Source organism: Hypanus sabinus, chromosome 8 (genome assembly GCF_030144855.1).
Source record: "Hypanus sabinus isolate sHypSab1 chromosome 8, sHypSab1.hap1, whole genome shotgun sequence".
NCBI classification, from domain to species: domain Eukaryota; kingdom Metazoa; phylum Chordata; class Chondrichthyes; order Myliobatiformes; family Dasyatidae; genus Hypanus; species Hypanus sabinus.
The window spans coordinates 18887245-18899426 of NC_082713.1; the positions used below are offsets into that span (position 1 = coordinate 18887245).

Sequence of the window (12182 nt, forward strand, 5' to 3'; positions counted from 1 at the left end):
GTGACCAATTAACCAACTAGTCCGTACGTCTTTGGAATGTGGGGGTAGACAGACCAGCTGAAGGAAACCCACGCGGTCACGGGGAGAACTGACAGTCGCGGAACTCAACCTAGGTCACTAGCGCTGTAATACTGTTGCATTAACTGCTAAGCTACCATGCCACTCCCATTTCTTTATATTCTTCCTGGACAGAGTGTATATAATATTTGAGTCTCAAATACACTTGTTGGAAGAAGCTCTCATGTTCATCTTTAATGATTTGCCTTTTTGTCTGCCTGATGTAACCACTGCTCTGACTTAACTTTCAGATTGTCCCATACTATGGCTTGATGTTTAGCACGTTTGAATTCTGTAAGCGGGCTTGCCTGTACAAGAATGGCTACATCGTGTCACCTCTAAGCTATCGGCTCAGCCCTGGAGTGGACCAGAGCTTGAGGGCTGATGAGCTCCAGGAACTGAAGAGGTTGATCAGGGGGAAGAGCTTCGAGACTGACCGATCCAGACTCGGCAACAAGTGGTGGGGATGAGACACCAGAACGAAGGGATCCATATTACAGGAGCCTTGTAATCCTCAAGCACAGACTGCGACTGGCTGGTCAGAAAGAACCTTCCTCTCCAGACAGCTGGTCCTGCTCATGCTGCACTGAACATTGATGAATTCAAAGCAGAGGTGAAAGTGATAATGCTGACTGAGGTGAATTGCCTATTGAGGTGAACTCTCCCTGTAGTTACATTAGGGCATAGAACATTGCAGCACAGTACAGGCCCTTCGGCCCACAATGTTGTGCTGACCACTTAACCTACTCTAAGATCAATCTAACCCTTCCCCTCCTACATAGCCTCCATCCTTCTATCACACATGTGCCTTTCTAAAATTTCTAAAATGCCCCTAAACACCAACCCAAGATCCCTCTGTTCCTCCACACTGCCAAAAATGCCCCCATTACTCCTGTATTCTAACTTCAAATTCGACTTTCCAAAATGATTTGCTCCACACTTGTCTGGGCTGAACTCCATCTGCCACTTCTCAGCCGAACTCTGCATTTTGTTAATGTCCCATTGCACCCCACAACAACCCTCCACACTATACAGAGCTCCTTCATGTTATCTGAAAACTTACTAACCCATTCTTTCACTTCCTCATCCAAGACGCTCATTTAGGTTCCATTTAATATCGGAGAATGTTTACAGTGTAAAACCTGAAATTTGTACTTTACACAGACATCCACGAAACAAGAGGCCCCATAGAATGAATGATAGAACATTGAAGCCCCAAAACACCCTCTCCCCCACCCTTTGCAGTAGCAGCACCAAAAGTATCAACCCTCCCCACCCCTACTCACACCTACTCACTGATCTCCCCAACCCCCACCATGCAAGCAATGGCAAAGCCCCCAAAAGAGATCTTAATCCAGAGTCCGTCGAAACTACCCAGCACTGGGGCATCTCAGACGAGCTCCCTCTCACCATCGAGGGAAAGAGAGAGGTGGCTCCTGCAACAATGAGAGCGGGAGAACAGCAACTGGCTGTTCCTATGTTACAATCTTCCACGTCGTAAAAAAATCTGAAAGAGCAGGGGCATAAAACATCCTAAAGTCTGAAACTTTGAAAGCTCTTCCTACAATGAACTGGATTCCCAACGCACAAGTGATATGCTGCTCGTTTTCATGATGAGTTCAGTGACATCAGCCTCCCCTGTTAATATGTCCGGGCAATGTGGAGCAATGGCATTGTGGCAGTGGCATCTGGGGCAAGATAACAGGGAAATTATTTTTAAAGCTTTGATTAAAAACTTACATTTTATATTGAGCCTTTTTCTTAACAAAAAGAACCAAAGATCTAAGGGGAAGATGAATGCCTTCACCAAAGAGAGTGATGAGGAATGGGCATGATGAATCTCAACATATAGTGTAGAACGTTATCGACTGTGTTCTGAATTCTGTGAGAAAAACAAGAAGTTAGAATTATAGTTAGAATTAGCAAAGCTGTATGGTGACACAATGACGTCAACATCTGAGGTGATTATATTTTAGTAGTTAATTGCATATCAGAATCCACCTTATGACTCTACATAAAAATAAACCTGATTTCTAACACGTTTATTAAAATCACAGCCACATACTTATTAGCAGCCTTTTTCTCTTGGTAGCAAAACTGCCCAGGATACTTCATGGGAATGTTATCAGAATAAATCTCAACGTAAGGCTCTTCGGGTAATATTTAGGCAGCTAGTCAAAGAGAGCGTTTTAACAGTGGCAGATGGAGAAAAGGTTCTTGGGTGGGGGTGCAGGGTTTGGAGGAAACTGCTGCTCGTGCAGCACTAAATATCAGCAAGGACTTAGTCACTGAAGGGATGAGAGGGTTGGTGTCTTTAGAGCTGAAAGCTATCGACATATTTAACGTATGGAAGCTGCTGTGTTTTGAGATGCTGTTGGTGAAGGGTAATGAGTAAAGTGCAAAAAAAAACATAATGAACGGGAGCAAATCCTGGTGTGGATACTTATCAAGTTACAGATCATTTACTTCTTTGCATGAATTAGAAAGGTTAACTTTGGCCTTTCTTCCTTGTCTTGTTTTACTATTCAAACAAAACTCCCAGCACAGGAAGGAAGGACTAGTAAAACCGAAGTTACAAATGATTTGCTGGTATACACTGATTTCCTTTCAGTAGTTCACCTTTTCCAAGACGTAGTACTGTAACAGACGCTGAAATGGGTAACAAATTTATTCAGTTTTACACTTGAACTCTATACAATCTTTATGCCCGATGTGGCTAAAGATAGAAATTCTTCTGATCATCTCATGTTTTTATGATTGTTTAAATTATTATGTATAATAAACTTTTAAAGATGACTAAAATACTTGTTGCTATATCTAATAAGTGCTTCAACAACACATCTATAAATTGACCAGACTGTGACATCCCAGAACAGTTACTGATATATTTGTGATCTTTCTCCACCACCCCTACTTGTGTGATTGCCTAAGCATCAGGGTTACAAGTGTCAGTCCGAGTGTGAACGTAAGCTGGCATTCCGAATGTGACTCTGACGGGATTGTTGGATTTCTTCCACTGGTGATCACATGGTGGGTGAATCCAGCCAACAAAATGCCGTTGTGTGAAACTTTAGTTTTCCTTCTATGGTCCTTGCAGTTTACTTCAGACTGACCTGCCCGAGTGCCAGCATTTTTCCTCCTGCTTTGGTTATTGGGGAATGGCAGCTTTCTGCGGAGTGCAAAAGCTGTCTTGGGAGTTTACCTATTTGCCAAAGGGTCAAGGATATTTTATTTTTAATTTGTAAAAATTGTTGTAATAGCAGACACTCACTCATTTACTGCCAATGATGCCGCTGGCATTGAGGGCAGCAATGATGGTCTTCGACCTCTGGCGGTGCTCAGGGCTTCCTTCATTGTTATGTATTTATTGTGATACCCTGCGGAACGGGCCTTCCAGTCCTTCGAGCCTCACAGCCCAGCAATCCCCCAATTTAACCCTGGTCCAATCACAGGACAATTTACAAGGACCGATTAACCTACCAAACAGCATGTCTTTGGACTGTGGGAGGAAACCGGAGCACCAGGGGAAATCCACATGGTATGTGGAGAGCATACCAACTCCTTTCAGGCAGCGCTGGGAGTGTCAGTAGCTTCCTCACGGTTTTCACTGCTGTCGGTCATGCAAATCCTGGGTGGAGAAACAGGAATATTGTCACACTCAGTTGTAGGAGGATTCTTCATTGCTGTTTTTGTAACACTTATGTTGGCCCTGAGCTGAACCCCTAAACCCAGAGGGCCGGTGGACCACTCTTAGTCTGGCTTCTACCCTGTGACATGTTTGGTATAGGTGACCCTACCAAGAGCCAAAACATAAAGCCAACATAGCTCTCCGGGTCACTGAGACACACAAGCCTCTAAACCACGACAAGGAACATACACTTGGTGGCCTCTTTATTTAATACATCTCTATACCTGCTTGTTAATGCAAATATCTAACCAGCCAATCATGGTGTCTGCAACTCGATGCAGAAAAGCATGCAAACCTGGTCAAGAGGTTCAGACCAAACATCAGAATGGGGAAGAAATGTGATCCAAGTGACTTTGATTGTGGAATGATTGTTGGTGCCAGACGGGGTGGTTTGAGTATCTCAGAAACTGCTGATCCCCTGGGATTTTCACACACAGCACGCTCTAGAGTTTACAGAGAATGGTGCGGAAAACATCCAGTGAGTGGCAGATCTGTGGGCAAAGATGCCTTGTTCACAAGAAAGGTCAGACTGGTTCAAGCTGACGGGAAGGTGACAGTAACTCAAATAACCACGCATTACAACAGTGTTGTGCAGAAGAGCATCTCTGAATGTACAACAGGCCAGACTTTGAAGTGGATGGGCCACTGCAACAGAAGACCATTCAGTGAGTATATATCCAAGAAGTTTATTTTGATTTTTCATATTAAAGCAATGACTGAAGTGGTTAACAATATTACTTTCTGTAAAACATCTTTGCGACCATTTCCCGCTGTTTCTCCTTCAGCGCCAACTCTTGCTTGCTATTCAAAATGGCCATTTAATACTGTTGCTTCTTATCTTGGTCCTTCTTTTCAAACTTGCTATTTAAATCGAATTAAAAAGTGAAGTGAAGCCAAAACAAGCATTAAAAATTTGAAATTTGAACTTCTCTACGAGTCACTAGAAAAGTTTTTTTTTCTTCAACTTCAGTCCAAAATCTAATTCTGTTTACTCCTTCAGAAGCTATAATCTGACTTTCTATGTTTATGCAAAATTGACAATTGACAGTTAAAGTATTTGTACATATAAGGGATAATAATTCAGCCATAATGGAAAGACAGAGCAGACTCGATGAGCCGAATGGCTGAATAACAACCAATTAGCATCGTGAAGAGTTATCCAGAAAGCTACTTAAAATTAGCTGCAGGAAACTAACAGCGAAGGGTTAATCTGAAAATGAGAGGACCCCTCGGAATCTGAGACGCACGATATAAGCATCAGAATCTGAATTAGAATCTGTCCTGACGAAGGGTCTCGGCCCAAAACGTCGACAGTGCTTCTCCTATAGATGCTGCCTGTGTTCCACCAGCATTTTGTGTGTGTTGTTGTTTGAATTTCCAGCAGCTGCAGATTTCCTTGTGTTAGAATCTGAATTAGATCAGGTTTATTACTACTGACGTATGTGGTGAAATCTGTTCTTTTGTGGCAGCAGTACAGTGCAATGTATAAAATATATTACAATCAACATATACATATATAATATTTCAAAATTAATTAAAAGTGTTTTTAAAAAAAAAAGCAAAAATAGTTCACGGACCATTCAGAAATATCTGATGTCAGAGAGGGAGAAGTTCTGGAAACGCTCAGTGTGTGTCTTCCATCTCCCGTACCTCCTCTCTGATGGTAGTAATGAGAAGAGGACGTGGTTTGGACGGTGAGGTTTCTAAACGGCAGATGCCACCTTCTTGAGGCACTGCCTTTTGAAGATGTCCTGATGGTGCTGAGATTAGTGTCATGATGGAGTGGCTAAGTTTACAACCTACTACAGCTTTTTCCATTCCTGTGCACTTACCATTTCAATAGTTTGGCTGCCATTGCATGCAGTGTTTCTCCTTCTCCTTGCGCTTTTTTACCTTCGTCTGTAGTCCACACTTTGGAATGTGTGGGCGGGAGGGTGGACCCAGAGCAGCCGGAGAAAGCTTACACAGTCATGGGGAGAATGTACTAACTCCTTTCAGACAGCAGCGGCAATCGAACCCTAACCTTATAGCTGGCCCTGTAATAACATTATGTTAGCCAATATGCTACTGTGTCGCCCCCACTTTTAACACTTCACTTCACTTTTGCAGCTTTCTTTTACTTCACAGGGCTTTTCTTTCTTCTCATCAAAACTCGAACAGTTTGTGGTAAGGGATTATGTACATTTCCATAAGGTATAGGAGTAGAATTGGGCCATTTGGCCCATCAAGTCTGCTCCAGAATTCCATCAGGGCTGATTTATTATCCCTCTCAACCTCTGCTTTAAATATACCAAATCATTTGGCCTCCACAACCATATATGAATTCCACAGTGTCACCACCTCCAGCTAAAGAAATTCCTCCTCATCTCTGTTCTAAAGGGATGCCCCTCTACTCTGAGGCTGTGCCCTCTTGTCCAAGACTCCCCCACTGCAGGAAACATCTTCTTCATAATCCACTCTATCTCGGCCTTTCAATATTCGACAGGTTTCAATCAGATCTGCCCTCTTTCTTCTAAACTCCTGTGATTATATAAGGAGCTGAGGGACCTTTCTTAGTCACTAACAGAATGCAGGCCTCGCAGACAAGAACATAGAACATAGACCACTACAGCACAGGACAGGACCTTTGGCCCATGATGTTGTGCCAACCTTTTAACCTACTCTAATATCAATCTAACCCCTCCCTCCTGCATAGATTGCCATTTTTTTTATCATCAAGCACAGTATTTAATGCCCACCTTGAATGGAAGAGGACAAGTCACCTTGAACAGCTGCAGTATTTCTGGTGAAGAAAATCTGACAGCACTATTAGGAATGGAGTTACCAGCTGGTGGTGTGGTGAAATCAGCGCTGGACTTCGGGGCAGAATCCAGCCGGCTCCCATGCACGCTTCCCATCCGTGCTGGGTTGAGCGTTGAGCTAGCAACTCGACCTCGTAAAAAAAAGAAATTGCCACCTACAGAAACATCAACAACAAATAGTTGACGGCCTATGCTCTCTCGCGAGTTGAAAGTCAATTTCTCTCTCTCACTCACTCTCTTAGGGTTTCACCTCAGCAGCAATACAAACTAGAACAACACGGCACAGGAACAACCCCTTTGGCCTAGGATGTTGTCCCAAACCAGTTAAGCTAATGGAGCCAAATTAAACTAAAGCCTTCTGCCTGCCCATGATCCAATTTGTCCATTCTCTGCACATTCATGTCCTTGTCCACCAGCCTCAACCACCACATTCCTTTTTGTTGTCATTTATTTTTTTTATTAAAGTTTATCATCAAACAAACATTTCCATAAGATGTATTTCAGATGTAACCCCCTTGGTTGCCTCAGGCTCGCTCAGCTCATTTCGTCTAGGGGGAGCAGCCTTCGGCCCCGCCAAACTGGGTAATCAGCTGGTGTGGATGCTGTGTGATGTCCCCGCCTCGCCCAAAAACAGACAGTACACCATATGCGATTAAATGAGTACAATTTATAAAGGTTACTATAACTAAGTGATCAATAACAATACAGTATATATGAAGAGAAAATTAAAGAAAAGGCGCCAAACTTATCAAAGTCCAAACCACTTCGTGCACAACCGTTGGAGCTCAATTTCTGAAGTCTTCTGGCCACCATTCGATCCCCTCCGAACTCCTCGACTCGCAGCTCAGGACCCTCCGAACTCCTCGGACTCTCCAAACAGCTCAGGACCCTCCGAGTGGTCAACCGAGCACATCTAGCTTCATCCCCCCCCCCTCGGAGAATCTCCCGGCCTCAGACCCCCCTTTGGGGTCCGATCCTCGCCCAGCTTAGAGCATTGCGTCCTCTCTCTCGACCCCCTCGCGCCGATCTGCCCAAAAGCCCGTCAACAAAAGCTTACAGACTCAGAAGAAAGAACATTAATCCCCATTTGGTTTACAAAGGAATACCATTCTCGTTATCAGTAAATTAGCATTCCTGCTAGTTAACAAAAAAGAAGAAACCCTCTTTACACAGACATTGTACATATATATCATATATATCACAAATCTCCACAAAGTATTTATCTGAGGTATACACTTATAGAAAAGAGTGGAAAGAAAAAAAAGAAAAGTAAAAAAATATGTACCCACTACTCTCTGTATGTGGGGAAAAAACTACCCTTCCCATTCCCTTTAAACCTTTCCCTCTCTCCTTAAATAAATGCCCTCTACAATGAAAGAGTGGCGAGGTGGAAATGAGTCCCACCCGAAGAAGGAGTCTAGGTGAGTATATCGACAGGTTGCATCACAGCCGGATATGAAAACACCATTGACCTTGAATGAAAAATCCTACAAAATGTAGTAGAAAGGGTCTCAGTCCAAAATGTCAAATGTACTTTTCTCTTCCACAGATGCTGCCTGGCCTGCTGAGTTCCTCCAGCATTTTGTGTGTGTTGCTTGGATTTCCAGCATCTGCAGATTTTCTCTTGTTTGGATACAGCCCAGTCCATCACGGGTAAATTCCTCCCCATCACTGAGCACATCTACACAATACGCTGTTACAGGTAAGCAGTATCCATCGGCAGGGACCTTTACCACCCAGGACATGCTCCCTCCTCGCTGCTGCCTCCAGACTTACACCACCAAGTTCAGGAACAGTAACTACCTCTCAACCATCAGGCTCTTGAACCAAAGGAGATAACTTCATTCACCCCAACACTGAACAGTTCCCACAAACTAGAGACTTACTTTCAAGGACTCTTCATCTCATGTTCTCAATATTTATTGCTTATGTATTTATAATTATTATTTCTTTCTTTTTGTATTTACACAGTATATAGTGTATATATATAGTGTATATATATATATAGTATATATATATAGTGTATATGGATTTCAGCAAGGCATTTGATAAGGTACTCCATACAAGGCTTATTAAGAAAGTAAGGAGGCATGGGATCCAAGGGGACCTTGCTTTGTGGATCCAGAACTGGCTTGCCCACAGAAGGCAAAGAGTGATTGTAGACGGGTCATATTCTGCATGGAGGCCAGTGAGTAGTAATGCGCTTCAGGGAACTGTTCTGGGACCCTTCTCATCGTGATTTTTATAAATGACCTGGATGAGGAAGTGGAGAGATGGTTTAGTAAATTTACTGATGACACAAAGGTTGGGCGTGTTGTGGGTAGTGTGGAGGGCTGTCAGAGGTTACAGCGGGACATTGATAGGATGCAAAACTGGGCTGAGAAGTGGCAGATGGAGTTCAACCTAGATAAGCGTGAGGTGGTTCATTTTGGTAGGTTAAATATAATGGCAGAATATAGCATTAATGGTAAGACTCTTGGCGGTGTGGAGGATCAGAGGGATCTTGGGGTCCAAGTCCGTAGGACGCCCAAAGCTGCTACGCAGGTTGACTGTGGTTAAGAAGGCATACGGTGCATTGGCCTTCATCAATTGTGGATTGAGTTTAAGAGCCGAGAGGTAATGCTGCAGCTATATAGGACCCTGATCAGACCTCACTTGGAGTACTGTGCTCAGTTCTGGTCGCTTCACTATAGGAAGGACATGGAAAACATAGAAAGGGTGCAGAAGAGGTTTACAAGGATGTTGCCTGGATTGGGGAGCATGCCTTATGAGAATAGGTTGAGGAACTTGGCCTTTTCTTCTTGGAGCGATGGAGGATGAGAGGTGACCTGATAGAGGTGTACAAGGTAATGCGAAGCATTGATCATGTGGATAGTCAGAGGCTTTTTTCCAGGGCTGAAATGGCTAGCACGAGAGAGCACAGTTTTAAGGTGCTTGGAAGTAGGTACAGAGGAGACGTCAGGGGTAAGTTTTTACACAGAGAGTAGAGAGTGCGTGGAATGGGCGCTGGTGACAGTGGTGGAGGCAGATATGATAGGGTTTTTTAAGAGGCTCCTGGATAGGTTACATGGAGCTTAGTAAAATAGAAGGCTATGGGTAAGCCTAGGTAGTTCTAAGGTAAGTACATGTTCGGCACAACATTCTGGGCTGAAGGACCTGTATTGTGCTGTAGGTTTTCTATTTTTCTATTGTCTTTTGCACATTGGTTGGACGCCCAAGTTGGGTGCTCTTTCATTGATTCTGTTATGGTCATTATTCTACAGATTTATTGAGTATGCCTGCAAGAAAATGAATCTCAGGGTTGTATATGGTGACATATTAAAACTTAAAGTACATTTATGTCACGATATATGTCACCTGAGATTTATTTTCTTGTGGGCATTCACAGTAAGTACAAAGAAAATGATAGGATCAGTGAAAACCCGCATACAAAGACAGACAGACAACTAATGTGCCGAAAGCCGACAAATTGTGCAAATATCAAAAAGGAAAAAGAACAAAATAATTAATTAATATACATATATATCAAGGACATGAGTTGTAGAGTCCTTGAAAGTGAGTCCATAGGTAGCGGAATCGATTCAGTGTTGAGGTGAGTGAAGTTATCCAGGCTGGCTCAGGAGCCTGATGGTTGAGGGGTAATGAGTGTTTCTGAGCCTGGTGGTGTGGGTCTTGATTAGTAAGGACATTCAAAGTTACACAGAGGGCAGGAGAATGGGACAGAGATGAACAATAAACCAGCCATGAAGGAATGGTGGAGCCGAATCAACAGTCTGCTCCTACGCCTTGTGGTCGTATAATTGGACTGATGGATTATGGGATGTTGCAGATCTATCATGGTTTAATTAAACTGGGGCCCAGACGTGAAGAACTGGAACTGAGCATAGGATAGAGATGCTGACTCATATAACTGGATCAATGCCTCCATCTCTTTGCCTCAAGTCATGAGTTTCTTCCAGCATGGAAGTGGATTCTAGGGATATTATCAGCAGTCAGTTTCTCTGCACTTGAGTTCAATCCTCATTTCCACCAAAATGGAACGTATTTTGGGCATCAGAAATGAAAGGAAATGGTACTGAACTCAAGATGTTCCCAAGTAGAATGGTTTATAGTGGCCATTCTGTCTGGCTACTAAGCAAACTAATCAAGGAATGCAATTTGCTTTAATGTGGTAGAGCAAAGTATTAAGATCAACTATGTGAATTTGATGATGATGATGATGATGGTTCTGATCCATGAGGATTGAAGTCCACAACATTTTATCTAGTATTTCATGTCCATGGTCATGCTGCTACTGAAACCAAAGGTGAATCTATTAGAATCTATCACACAATTTTACAGCCAGGCCATTCAGCCCACCAGGAATATGTTGGAGTTGATGCTGAACAAAGATCCCCTCTCTGATTGATTCATTTCACCTTCTCAATGTATCCTGTCATTCATTTCTTACTTTACCTATCCGGCAGCTCCTTAAAAAGGGTCTCTTTGAAATGTAACAAATATTGAAAGTAGAGGTGATGTTTCCATAATGTTTGGGGGTTCTAACTTTAACTGTCATTCTTTCTTTTGGGCACTCCTCTGTTTTCATGGATGTTTGTGAAGAAAAAGAATTCAGGACGTATACTGTATATATTCCTCTGACGATGAATGTACCTATCAACCTATTGAATTGGGAGAGTCTAGGAATAGAGAACATGGCCTCAGAATAAAAGGACGTCTATTTAGAACAGAGAAGAGGACAAATTTTTTTAGCCAGAAGTTGGTGAATTGATGGAATTCATTGCCAGATATTGGCTGTGGAAGCCAAGTCATTGGGTATACTTAAAGCCAAGGTTGATTAATTAGTAAGGGCATCAAAGGTTAAGTGGAGAAGGCAGGAGAGTGGCCTTGAGAGGGAAGGTAAATCAGCCATGAACAAATGGTGGAGCAGACTCGATGGTTCAAATGACCCATTCTGTCCTGTGTCTTATGGGCTTATGATATAAGTGCATTGTGGCTGATTGCCTCAGCCCTGGGTGCCCCATGTTTGGACCATTCTGACTGAATCCTCCTTTGGATTTTATAGTTACTAAATGTTACGACCACTAATTTTCTTCCTGGATGTTGAAACATCTTCTTATCCTATCATAAAGACTTCCATCAAGCCATCTCTTGGTCCATCCTTTTCTAGAGAAAAAGGCTACCAACTTGTTTCATATTTCTTTATAGTCAGATTGTTACATCATTAATCATTATGTGCCAGGGCTGTATGATGTAGGTGATCATTTGCCTCATGACCATGGTTGTTCCTGACAAATTTTTCTACAGAAGTGGTTTGCCACTGCCTTCTTCTGGACCGTGTCTATACAAGACCGATCACCCCAGCCGTTATCAATACTCTTTAGAGATTGTCTGCTTGGAATCAGTGGTGGCATAACCAGGGCCTGAGATATGCACCGACTGCTCATACGACCATCCACCACCTGCTCCCACGGTTTCATGTGACCCTGACCGGGTGGCTAAGCAGATGTTATACCATGCCCAAGGGTGAACTCCAGGCTAGTGCAGGGAAGGAGTACCCTACCCCTGCTTTGGTAAGAGACATTTCTCCACTGCACCACCCAAGATTAGTTACAAATCTTGAATTAAATATGGCT

The 12182-nt window shown here is 43.0% G+C and overlaps 1 protein-coding gene across 1 annotated transcript in view; it reads left to right on the forward strand.

The window, feature by feature from the left end:
- The window catches only part of slc25a43 (solute carrier family 25 member 43), a 29469-nt gene extending 28133 nt beyond the window's left edge, over positions 1-1336 (forward strand). Inside the window, exon 5 of the mRNA XM_059976759.1 lies at positions 309-1336. Coding sequence (XP_059832742.1) covers positions 309-527 — 219 coding nt within the window. The 3' untranslated portion in view covers positions 528-1336. The remainder of the gene's footprint in view (positions 1-308) is intronic.
- Positions 1337-12182: the final 10846 nt, after the last annotated feature.